At 41.6% G+C, this 13023-nt stretch overlaps 1 protein-coding gene across 11 annotated transcripts in view; it reads right to left on the minus strand.

Moving 5' to 3' along the window:
* Window positions 1-13023, minus strand: part of tnca (tenascin Ca) — a 67452-nt gene that overhangs the window by 20229 nt on the left and 34200 nt on the right. For 6 of the 11 annotated variants that reach the window (XM_035956057.2, XM_035956060.2, XM_055019303.1 and 3 more), the window contains 10 exons: window positions 12320-12863; window positions 9356-10669; window positions 8746-9009; window positions 8544-8659; window positions 6358-6511; window positions 3942-4211; window positions 2464-2649; window positions 2268-2357; window positions 1807-2070; window positions 62-460 (listed from right to left, as the gene is read on the minus strand). In XM_035956057.2, the coding sequence (XP_035811950.2) occupies window positions 62-460; window positions 1807-2070; window positions 2268-2357; window positions 2464-2649; window positions 3942-4211; window positions 6358-6511; window positions 8544-8659; window positions 8746-9009; window positions 9356-10669; window positions 12320-12779 (3517 nt within the window). In that variant the 5' untranslated portion in view covers window positions 12780-12863. The remainder of the gene's footprint in view (window positions 1-61; window positions 461-1806; window positions 2071-2267; window positions 2358-2463; window positions 2650-3941; window positions 4212-6357; window positions 6512-8543; window positions 8660-8745; window positions 9010-9355; window positions 10670-12319; window positions 12864-13023) is intronic. The other 5 variants (XM_055019302.1, XM_035956059.2, XM_023287764.3 and 2 more) reach the window with 1 other exon arrangement.

Here is a 13023-nt window from a genome sequence, read left to right on the forward strand (position 1 = left end):
AACACTAAGCCATACATGTAGTGCCTCTAACAACCATTCATTCCAATAGAGAAGCGTATACCTGTGACTGCAACAGCTTCAAGTAGTGCAGATCGCTCGCTACTCGTTATTCCGTAAAGTTTTATTTGATATTCTGTTGATGCCTTCAGGCCATGGATTTTAGTGCCTCGGGCATCTCCAGGAAGCTGCAACTCTCTCACATCCCACAATCGCTGAGTGTCTTTATATTCTACTGCCAAATTATCATAGATATTGTGAGGCTTTAGTTTCCACAAGAGGTCAAATCCGTCAGGCGTGACGCCTGAGACAGTCAGCGCTTCAAGCACATCCTCAGGCTCCGTCCCAGAAAACTGGGACTCAGAGGGGTCTAACTGCACAAAGCTAATGACATTGTCCTCCGAGCCTGTAGGAGCTGTGAACTCATGGTCGTCTGAGTCAGCTAAATAAAAAGTGAAAGAGGCTACAAGACAAACAAAGAGGCACAAATCAAGAAAACGTCACTCAGTAACAGATGTAATGTCATTTTTGCGGAGGTTGTACGGCTGCAGGTTTATCTTCTGTCTCTTCAAAACACCAACATATAAAGTTATAATTCTTAAGATTGACTGGTTTGTCCTGGGATCAATATATTCACTTAGTGTTACAGCCACAGGTATGTGTGTGCCGCCTGGTTTCTGAGGAGGTGTCCTGTTAGGCCTTTGTGTGGGGGAGATTACATGTGTGGGTTCAGCTGTGGCTGGTTTCAGAGCCTCTCCGGAACCCCAGCTGCCAGCCATTCCAACTGATGACTCCGGAGTAGACGACCTGCACTGCAGCCTTGTTCTCCCCGCCTCCTGACCTTCCTGATTGGGCCACCCTCCAGCTCCCCTCCACCTCTAACCAAATGGATGCAGCCATCACCACACCTGCAGACTATATACCTGCATCTAAGCTCTTAGTCTGGGTGGCTGGTATCTGTGACCAGTCCACCCTGGTGCCTCTCTGAGCGTCATATTGTTGGTATTTATGTGATGTGTTTCGGTCTGTAGATACTCGTGGTGGGTTCTATAGACACTTCGGGCTTCTGTTGGTGGTTGAGCTACAGGGGCACCACAGAAATTGTTTTCCGTGATACTGAACATGTTTCATGCCCCAAAAAAACCTGAATATCAATCATATGACTTAAATGTAAAGTATGACAAAAGTAGTTCAAAACGGTTTCTCCAACTCCTGTAAAGCACATTAAGAATTTTTCATACACGATTAGCTAACACAATGTAGCATTAGAACATATTAGTGATGGTTGCTGGAAATGGGCCTCTGTAGTCCTATGTAGATATTCTATTAAAAATCACCTGTTTCCGGCTAGAAGAGTCATTTACCACATTAATAATGTCTAGATTGTATTTCTGATTCATTTAATGTTATCTTCATTGGAAAAACCTGCTTTTCTTTCAAAAATAAGAAAATTTCTAAGTGACCCCAAGTTTTTGTATGGTAGTGTAGATAATTACTCAAAGTGAATACATTAAGTGACTATTAGAAAAAAATAAATAGTGACAAAAATTGGGTTTGATTTCATGAAGATCTTAAGGATTATAACTAAAATGTTGGTGTAAATCAATATGAAAGAACAGATCATTATCTATTCCTACACTCCTTGAAACTGTCCTTTTCACTTATATTAAAGAATTCTGAAGCTTTGAACAAATTCCAGGCAGCATAACTGCATATTTTGCTTGAAAATGTTGCTGTTTTGTTGATACTGTATACTTTATTCTCCTTAATTCTACGAGATCTAGTTGTGGTAAAATAGTTCCCACCCACCCGTGGATGCAGGTAAGGAGATGGGTTTGCTCCTCCTGTGTCCTCTCTCTGCAGTCAGACTGAGGGTGTAGCTCATCCCAGGAGTCAAATTAGTCAGGACAAAGCTGGTGGCTGAGGCCGGGATCTCTGCCTCCTCCACCTGTCCATCCCTGGAGATGTAAACCAGCTGGTATCCACCCACTTTGGCCTGCGGTTTCTGCCACCTCACGCTGAGGGATGTTTCTGTGGACTCGACTTCCTCAAAATCTTTGGGAGGGTCGAGGTCTGACAGAAGAGACGTGAATCAGTGAAAACAAAAACATGTTCTAACAGTCGGAGTTCTGCTGTACTCAACACAAAATTATAAATCACTTTTCTGCCCATTAGATTCATTTCATCACAACACAACCTGGCTGCCTGGTGTATTTAAGAAGCGGTGTGAAGGACGACTGTTTGGACAGCTGCTCAGCAGTGTTTCTCACCAGTTGCTGCATTAGTAGTAGCAGGAAGACTCTCTCTCTCATTCTTCACGGCAGTCACTCCGATCCCGTACTCAGTTCCTGGCTTCAGCCCTGATGTAAAGACATAGAAGGAAAATTACCATGTGAACTGACAAATGTAACCCCAGAGGGTGTGTGTGTGTGGTCGGACTTAATGAATGGTCTCTGTGACCCTTACCAGTGATAGTAGCTTGTGTGGTACGTCCTGGACCTCGTGGAAACACTTCCTCACCGTGAGTCGCTCCAGAGATCGGACTGTATTTAACTCGATAGCTGCCAACAGCCGCTTGACTGTTGGTCCACTCCAGAGTGATGCTGCTGTCTGTCTGGGAGATAGCCTGCAGGTCTGCAGGGGCATCCAGGGCTACAGAAAACACAGTTTTTAACATTGATTATAGAAGAGAGGCAAGCTGATGCTGAACAACTTCAGATTTACAAAGGATCAATGAATATTTCACACATTATTTTCTATAATTGGACCTCTGTAGTCGGGTTTTATTACTCCATCAAGGAATGCGGCAGAGTTATGTGACGATCGGTGTACGTTTGTCTGTTTGTCTGTCTGCTTGTTAGCAACATGGCTCAAAATTAGATATTTTCAGGGAAGGTCAGAAATAACACAAGAACCAAGCCATTAGATTTTGACAGTGATGCGGATTATAGTCTGGATCCATGGATTTGTTAAAGATTTCTGTATCATTGCGAGATAGCGGTGTGGCATCACAGTAACTATGACAACAAGTGAATGCTACATCAGCTGCCTGCTAACGATCACATGATTGCGATCCTACTACAAATTGACTGCTGCGGACTTATTGGGACTTATCCATCAGAAATCATACGAGGAACAATTGATTAAATTGTGGGGGTGTTTCCGAGTCCCATCAATTCTCACTGCCCACTACATATTTAGGTCAGGCGATTCGGTATCCGTACATAACGTACACATGCATAACACACGCCTGTGCTCAGCGCAAGTTTATTTTTTATTAAAGATTTCATCCATCAGAAATAATATGACTGAGCAGCCTTGGCGGAGTACTGCCCTCTCTGAGCGCTTTCCTTGTTTTACATTTTTTCTCAACCAAGCACATTACTGGAGCAGCTGCTAACACAACCCAGAACAGCGACTCATTGTTAAAACTGTCAAACGTTTGTAGATTACAATCATTATTTTAATGGTGTTTCATGACTTTCAAGATTTGTCTGGTTCTACTGGACCACCTGGATGCATTACTTGTGTGTGTAAACAGTCAGAATCTATATTTTCTGTCTTACAAACCCTGTTGTTGCTTCTCAACTCCAGGCCCTCTGACTCCAAAGAAAGAGGTAAACTTTTAAAAATGGTTCACAATTATATAGGTTGATTTCTGAAAGGCTCTCAGTAATTTACTGAAATTACTGGGTACTGCAGATGTCACTTATTCAGGAGAACATGGCATTTTCAGTCAAAATAAGCAATAGTGTGCATGTTGAATGACAATAACAAATGTATAACAGGTTTTGGATAAACTGTCAGTGTTTGCTCTGAGGATCAGTTCACCGTTTCAGTGAAGACAAGAAAACACAGAATAAATATCTACAGACTTCAAAAATACCTAAAAAATAATAAAAACATAAAGTGACATTTTTTAGTTACTGTTATCTTAGACCTACCTGTAGTGAATGTGGCAGTGGCTGGATCACTGGAGAGTTCTCCACTCCTGGAGATGAGCGACACCGTGTACTCAGTGTCGGATGTCAGACCATCAACGCTGTACTGCTTATCTGGAGGGAAAATGTCCACAGAGGTTTCATCTGAGGGGTTGGAGCTGGGCCAGTAAAACATGGTGACTTTGTCCATAGGAGCCACCGGCTGAGACCAGCTGATCAGAGCCGAGGAGTCCGTTACATCCTTAACCTCCACCTGCCGGGGTCCATCGATCTCTGGAAAGGGAATTAAGGGGAGTGAAATTATGTCAAACAAATGGCGTCAAAATTCTGCGACAGAAGGGCTGACTCATTATTAAAATTATAAAAAAGTGAATATATTGACCATCTTTAGAAGCTAACAAACATCCATTTTTGAAGTGCAGTTATAAAGTACTGTGTAGTGACAGCCATGCAAAATTGAAGCTTTAATATATATTTAACAGGTGAGTTATATCAAAATCCCCCACCGTACAAGTGTCATGAACAAAGAAATAAGCTATAGAAACCAAAATAGGTTTTGGTACCAGGCTGTAAAAATGTTTATTTCTGCTGGAAAGTGGGACATTCTAACATGTAGGTCTATGGGAATTGCCTTGCTTTTAGAGCCAGCCTCAAGTGGACTTTTAAGAAACTGCAGGTTTTTCCACTTTGATGCTGATTTCAGTTTTTTGGCCAGAAGGTTGGTATACTCTCTGTTCTATATCACTGTTTGACTCTGGACCACAGCCCCAAATATCCAGGGAATTTTTTGCTCAGACTGCTACTGCAAGGTTGTATGTGCAGCAGCATAATGGTTCCCCAAAAGTAAAGCCAAAACATCTTGATTGCTTCCTGGTGGATGATTTTTAGTTTAGGAAGAGCTTGATTTGTTATGAGGCAGAGTTTTCTATGAGCAGAGCACACATTTTACACGAGTGTCGCAGTTGATCAATTTCCGTTTACTGTGGAAAGCCAATATTGTGATAGATACTTATATTTGAATAATTGTGCAGCCCAAGCAGAAATGAAAAAGGAGGCCTCTGGTGATAAGCAATACTTTCTAGTATACTTAAGAACTAATTCTAACATTTATTTACCTCCTTGACATCAAAAAAGACTTTCTATTCAGCATTAGCCCGTCTTTGAGTTTAGTGCTATTTAGCTAATGTTGCTAAACTGAGTTGGTAAACACTGTAAATACTTAAAATCAGCATCTTTGCATTTGTCTCAAAGTACGTTAATAAAAATTACATCTGTGAGAATTCAACAAACGAGATACAAAGTGGACTTCAACATAGTCGTGCTAACTGTTTCACCTTGCTTCAAGTCTTTATGCTATGCTAACTGTCTGCTAACTGTAGCTTCATATTCAGCATACTGACATGGGAGTGGTATTGATCCAATTCTCAAAAAGCAAATGTGCAAATTTGTCTTAAGTAGAGAAGTGTTTATATCAAAGATTTAACCAATCTCTGCAGAAATATATTTAATAATAAAAAAGAAGAAATATTTGTTCAAAGATCCAATACTGTGGAAGATGAGGCTGTTTTTTTTATCGTTTATCCATAAAACAGCCCTTGTAAGACTCATCTTGGCTCTCCTGTAAGACAAAGAAATGACTTGGAAAGGCCATTGTGAAATGTAATGTGATTCCCTTTCATTCTGACACGGTGTTTACTGCCTGACGATTCTCCTGTGTTTACATGTGGAGGAGACATCTTTTCTTCATGTTTTGGGTCTGTGCTGAAAGGACTTCTGGGGGTGAAAGGGTACGAAAGATTTAACCTCTCTTCTATCATTCATTTGTGGGAGCTGTGTCAAATTTCAGCCAATACAAATAAATGACATCAGAAATGAAATGGCGTGAGACTCAGGGAGTCCATCAGCACAGACCTGCAAACTAAACGACTTTTCCATGCATAACAAAAGCCGTTGGGCCTAGCGTGCCATATCCACTGTGTAAGGAACTGGAAGCATTTCAGAACGTAATGTATGGAGTAAGAGTGCAATAAAACTCTCAACAAGCACAGGACAAGATCTAAGAGCGAGATTTAGTGAAAGTGAAAAGAACAACTCTGACATGGTCATGCTAGGCTGAGATTCAGTTTGTTTGAGTTATTACTCTTTACCTAAAATCTATTAGATGGAACTATGGGGAGCCAGCAGGGATTTCCTGTTGTAACTCTGCTTTTCATCATGGAATTCCACTCTGTGATATTAATATATTTTTCTATTCCAAGCTCAGGTTATGTGAAGTTATTTGTATCTGACCAAACTTGTAACAGCTGCCAGACACAGCATGAAAATGACAAAATTATCTCAGAAATATTTACATCCACTGGCTGATTTTAAACATGCATGATCTCACCACGTGACTGTAACCTTTGGGATTGAAACTTACTAGTGGTGACTGTTTGGGATGTTTGGGGTCCTCTGGTTTTGTTCTTGATGATGTTGATGGAAACTTCATACTCTTGCCCTGGACCAAGCCCCGTCTGGAGGAACTGGGTTTGAGAGGATGGGAGGGTGCTTGAAACTTTTCCATTTTCTTCTTTCTGCAAAGAAACAAAATGCATAAATGAATACAAAATATTGCACACCCGAAAGCAAAATCAGTGACAAAATCAGATTTAGACAGGCTTACAAGACGCTATTTATTATTTGTTGAATCCAGACCAATTCAAATTGCAACGATAAAATTTAATGGGAGGATATTTGCAAAACTGTTACTTCCAGTCTGTCATCACTCTGAGGTCAGGATGCACAATTTATCACATATTGATCCTGAATAGGATTGACTGCAATGAAAATAATTAAAATTCTGAGCTCAAAACCCTGCTAGAAAACAGCATATATTGATAAATCATTTGGATTTAACTTGGGTAAATGTGATATTAGAATGCAATTTTTAGTATTTTTACAGTAATCTGTGGTCACCACATCTGTCTGAGTTGCAGTAACTTAGTGGAGACTAGAGGCTTCTCCTTGCACATTTGATGAACTAGCATCTATCGCTGCATGTAAGATGTTGGTGGAAAATGAGTAAATTGTACAGTCATAGATAAGCCGATGTTCAGCAGGTGAGTCATTTTAGTTCCAATTTAATTTATGTTTTGCTTCAAATTCAGGTGCTGATTATTTTAAATCTTTTGATGCAAACATTTATAAGTTTGCAGAAATGTAGCACAACACAGCAGTGACAACAATGTTCTGGTTATTAAAATGTGAAAGCTGAATAAAAATGTTTTGTCCCTAAAATCTCTGAATAATCATGACAAAAATATCATGAGTTCAATATCCATCAAAATAATCAGCATTATCATATTGGCCATAGCATGCAGCCCTACTGTGACATTAGCTTAAACAGAGCCCAGCTTGTGTTTCTTTGTGTTTCTAGTTTTTATGCAAAGCTAACAGTTTCTGAGTCTGACTCACCAGATACAGACTTTGGATACAAGCCTTACCATTCCTCTGCCCTTCTGAATATTTATATTACCATTTTCAGAATCCCTTCATCACAGGAAACAACAATAAAAATTTCCAATCTCGTAAACTGCATGCTGAAAATGCTGTGTTTTGCCAAAGACGTGGATTATGCACAATAAAGTAGCCCTGCATGTTTCTCTTGGTGAAGAGTTGTAAAGATCTACAAAGACAATTCTTAAGCATCTTCCGCCAAACATTGCCATTTCTGCATGTTTGCCCATCAGTAATGGAAAATATTTCATTTTCCAAACACCAAAACAAGTTCTCTTTAACACCGTTTTTCAGGGGCGCCAACACTGCATCCTGGGCTTAGCTCCACCTAATACATGTGACTATGCTAGACTTATCATCTACTGGTTATAGTGTCACCTCACTGACAGTACTGAAAGTGGTAGTGAGTTTCTCGTCTAACTCATGAGCATGTAAATAAATATACATATCCCCCTCAAAAAGTCAAACTATTCCTTTAAGTTAATATGTTTTTTAAAATGAGGGTGATGACTGTAGATGCTCAGGAGGTATTCAAAACTGGAAGATCAATACAATTTGTTTCAATTGTAGTTTGGATTAAGTTGTGTAAAATGTGTAAATATTCCAGTTTCTTCAGCCCAAATTTGTCATTGTTTATGCACACTATCAGATAGTTATACAGTAAAACAAAACCTGTGGTTGTGACTTCCGTGACTCTCAGGTTACAGCATGGAACAACACTGCAAGCAGTGAACTAATTAGACATCTATGTATGCATGACACAGAAAGGCAATAGGAAAGTTGAATGTCAGGAAAGGACAGTATATTTAGAGCTACAAATTATAAAAAGACTTCTGACTGATGTCTGACTGATCTGCTAGTACAGTCATTTCTTTTCAAAGAGTTTCTGCCTTGGATTCTAAGCAGCAAATTAAGCTGCAGTTCTATGACATCCAGACTTGCCCTCGCTAAGGTTTCCCATATGTCAAAGCAAATTTAATGGTTAGCACTGAAATAAATCCATGTTTTGCTGAGACTTTCAATAAGCTGGCACAGCTTATCACTTCTCACTTTTTCCCTGATGGTTAATAAAATCCAGGGCAAGCCTTCAGAAAAGACAGGCAGACTGACCGTGTTGCGGAAATAGATCTCCCAGCCGTCAAAGGGAATGTCCAGCTGGTCCCACACTACCTCTACTGATGTCTCTCTCACTGATTTGAATCGTAAACCCTCTGGCTGTGGGAGATCTGTAGGGGTAGACACAAATAAAATAAAGAGTTGAATTTTCTAAAGATATCTCCTGTAAACTAACACAGAGACAATTGTGACGTACCTGTGGCCACCCTCGCACTGACAGGGATGCTCCTCTTATTGCTCAGCACAGCGTAGACATTGATAAAATACTCAATGCCAGGTTCAAGCTCTTTCACAGTGGCAGCACTTTTGTCTCCTGACACTGTGAACTCCTGCAGAAGACCCCCAGGAAAGGTGGGCACATAGGTGATGAGGTACTCTGTGACCAGCATCTCATTGTTCCAGGACAGATCCACGGTTTCGGGGGTGACCTCGCCGACAGTGAGGTCCTTTGGAGGAGACACTGGAAAAATTCAAGAAACAAAAAATGCTGAGGGTGTTGTCTTAGATGGTTTCCCATGCCCTCAGTCACTGAGTATCAACCACACAGAGCTAATGCAAACTCCAGAGCCACATCTGGCTGTGGTGTGAAGAACTGCCAAAAAAGCACAAACCAAGAGCAGACAAACCGAAAACCTCTTTTATATTCTCTAAAATAGTTTCTCTTAGGATGAGTGGTGAGTGAATTTTGAGAATGGAAGGAAATTACATCACTCTGGATTTGCTTTTATAGTACTTCTAGTTAACACATGGAAACTTTCAGAAATTGCCAAATCCTCTTTTGAAAACCTGCAGTGAGAACTTCTTACCTTCTGAGCAGTCCTCTCCAATGTATCCCTCATCACACACGCACTGACCATTCACACAGCGGCCTTTGTCCTGGCAGTTGTTAGTGCAGCTCAGCTCTGCGCAGCTTTCCCCTTCATATCCGCTCTCACATGAGCACCGTCCATTGATGCAGTGCCCCCTGTTGTTACAATTATCTGGACAGGTGAGCACAGAGCAGTCGTCTCCTGAGTAGCCTTCCTGACAGACGCACTTGCCATCGAGGCAGTAACCCCGAGCCAGGCAGTCATTGGGACAAGCTTTCTGACTGCAGTCTTCTCCACTGAATCCTTCATCGCAAACACACTGTCCATCGATGCACCGGCCACGGTTTCTGCAGTTGTTGGGGCAGCTCAGCTCACCACAGTCCTCACCAGTGAAGCCTGCATGACACACACAGCGTCCGTCAATACATTCGCCACGGCCGTAGCAGTTTGAAGGGCAGGTGCGGATGCTGCAGTCTTCGCCGGCGAAGCCCTCCTCGCAAACACACTGGCCGTTAACACAGCGCCCCCTATGCAGGCAGCTGCTGGGACAGGACAGTTCGGAGCAGTCATCTCCCTGGAAGCCAACATCACAGGCACACTGTCCATTTATGCACTGGCCTCTGTTGTTGCAGTTGTTCAGACATGCCAACTGGCTGCAGTCTTCGCCTTGGTAACCAGTGTCACAGATACACATCCCATTGAAGCACGTGCCTCTGCCATTACAATCATTGAGGCAGGTAAGCTGGGAGCAGTCCTCTCCACTGTAGCCAGCAGTGCAGACACACCGGCCATCGACACAGAAACCATTACTACGACAGTTGTTGGGACAGGTACGATCTCCACAGTCCTCCCCGGTGAATCCTTCATCACAGTAGCAGGTGCCATTGTCACAACGTCCACGGTCATAGCAATCTTTGGGGCAGATGAGCTCAGAGCAGTCAAAGCCAGTCCAAGGTTCATCACACACGCAGTCTCCATCATCACAACGACCGCGGCCAAGACAGTTGTTTAGGCACTTGCTTTGAGAGCAGTCTTCACCGAAGAAACCGTCCAAACAGATGCAACTGCCACCCACACAACGGCCTTGTGCTCCGCAGTCCACAGGGCAGACCTCGAGAGTGCAGTCTGCTCCGGTGAAACCCTTGAAACACTCACATTTTCCGTCCACACAGCGTCCTCGCTGCTGGCAGTTATTTGGACACTCGAGCTTCGTGCAGTTGGGTCCCTTCCAGCCTGGATCACATATACAGCCGCAGGTTTCAGCACTGTAGTTTCCATGACCATTGCAGAAAGGTTTTGTTCCCACCTTACCTTTAAAAAAAAAGAAGTGTTTTTAACTGTCTGTTTTTTCTGTTTTTCCATGTTGATGTAAACTTTTGTAACAGGCCAATGTGACACATGACTGTTGGTTCCAGCTGAGTCTCTAATGACTTCCTGGTTGCACTGAAAATCGCAGAATTTTTTTTAATTTACAGAATCTAGTTAGAGCAAACAATTTATTTGGGGTGAATTTTTAAACAAGACATGCAGAAGAATTTTGATGAAATATTCTGGGTTTGCTTAATTTCTCAGATGAAACCAAAAGTCACACTTGGTTACTTCAGGGCCCATGGAGAGGCAAAAATCTTACAATCCTTTATCTTTTTACCAGGGATGTCAATGCTGATCAAGACAGTTTTTAACTGATTGATAGTAGCACAAACCAAAGCCTAGTCCTTTGTTTATGTCCAGTGTCACAATGATTTTGTTAACTGACATTATTTTCTTAATAAGTACAACATTATCAATGAGTAATTGATGAATTTGTTATACATATTCATCAAATTAGAAATATGTCCTGTGCAGATTTGACTCCTTTCAGCCATGGACACATAGCATAGCTGAATCACTATCCTTATTAATACCTACTTGATTTCATACATGTACACTGACTGTCATTAAGCATCACAGAATACACTGTCATGGTGCCCTTTCACAAGTTAAATGGTCTACTACAATGGTCTAGGCTTGCCAACACAACAGTGACTGCCTGGTCACCACATTTTTTTTTTTTTTTTTTTTTTCTCTATGATGCAGTTTAATGGAGAATAGGGTCACGGACGTGGCACTGCTTCTATGATGTTCAGCCGACACTCAGACACGTCACAGAAACATCTCCATTAAAGTATTATATAATAAGAGGCTCCACCTGGTACATGCAGCAAAATACTGCAGCTAATCTACAATACTTAAAGTGTGTTTTATCTGGAAAATAGGTATTGGCTTACAGCAGTTACTAAAAATTAAATGATTTGTATTGCATTAAAGGCGAAAAAAATCTTGACTGGAACATTTTTCATTTTTACAGAGTTTTACTGTGATCAAAGGTGTAATTTTATAGATTTAAAAAATAAGCATTTATTTCAAACCCACCAGTGGGTTTGGGGGGCACAGAGGGTTAAAATGCAATCTCTTTACAGCAGCAGTTGGACCGTTTGGGAAATATGCCTGTGTGTTGTCTTGCTGAGAGTTTGATGTGAAGATACCAATTTTATGTCTGAACTTTTATATCTGTCCGAAATTACAGCCAGCAGACAGATAAATGAACAAATGTATTTCCCAAATCGCCACACTCTTCCTTTTAGATTGAATCATTCACAAAGGGTCTAGGATGTATTTTAGCAGCCACTAGACTTCTTATTTTCATTGCTTCTTAGAGCCAAATAAAGCCCCATTTATAGACAATTGATGATTTGTTGACCTCTGCTGTATAGAGAAAATTACACACCCACATCAAATTCCAAAGAACTCTCAACAGATGAATGGAACAGATGTGACTTATGAAGGAGGCTGGTGGGGTTACAAAGTACTCTTTGTGAAGCACTTTTAAATCCCCAGTCAGATAAATAACGGACTATTTTACCGCACTGGCAGTGAAATGCAACTATGACTGACAAAGCATGACAGATAAATCACACCTACCTGTAACTTGTGCACTGCTGCAGTGATCTCTCAAAGCTGAAACTTCTCCTTCAAGCATTTCCAGCCGGCTCATGAGGTCTTTCAGGCCGGGTAGGTCGTCGCTGCAACCGCAGGCCTTCCGAGGTATGTTGATGCGGTGGGTAAAGATGATCTGGTTCTCCTTATCAAGTGTCTGTTCAGTGATGTGATGGCCCGCAGAGACGGCTGCATCTTTAGGATAGAGCTGAGTGCTTTCTGGGGCGTCCAGGTCCACTGAGCACAAGGAGCTGGCAGGAACATTGATGTTGTAGACATGGTTGAAAACCACGGGGTGGTCCGTGTTGGGGAGGGTGATGTTATGTTCTTTAGGGAACGCCACAGTCTGCCGTCGATGCCGCATGATTTTCTTCACAAGCCCAGCATTTGATAAGCTGAGCAAAGCAATTAGGAGAACACAGCTCAGAAGGCTTTGTGTACCCATGGTGGATGTGGAACGCGGAATTAGTGAAATAAATATCCGTTTAGTTCTATGACTAAAGGCCAATCTTGGTTATTGGTGGAAGATCTGGAGAGACAAACACAGAATCAGACAAATGCAGTGTTAATTTAATTCAACGCTGTATGATACAATTAATAGAAGGTGGCAGCTTGAAATCATCTCAGAGTCCACCAATCGACCCAGTGTAACAAGGCAAACTACAAGAAGTCAACAATGAGAAATCTGA

The sequence above is a fragment of the Amphiprion ocellaris genome, chromosome 17, assembly GCF_022539595.1.
Source record: "Amphiprion ocellaris isolate individual 3 ecotype Okinawa chromosome 17, ASM2253959v1, whole genome shotgun sequence".
Taxonomy (NCBI): Eukaryota; Metazoa; Chordata; class Actinopteri; family Pomacentridae; genus Amphiprion; species Amphiprion ocellaris.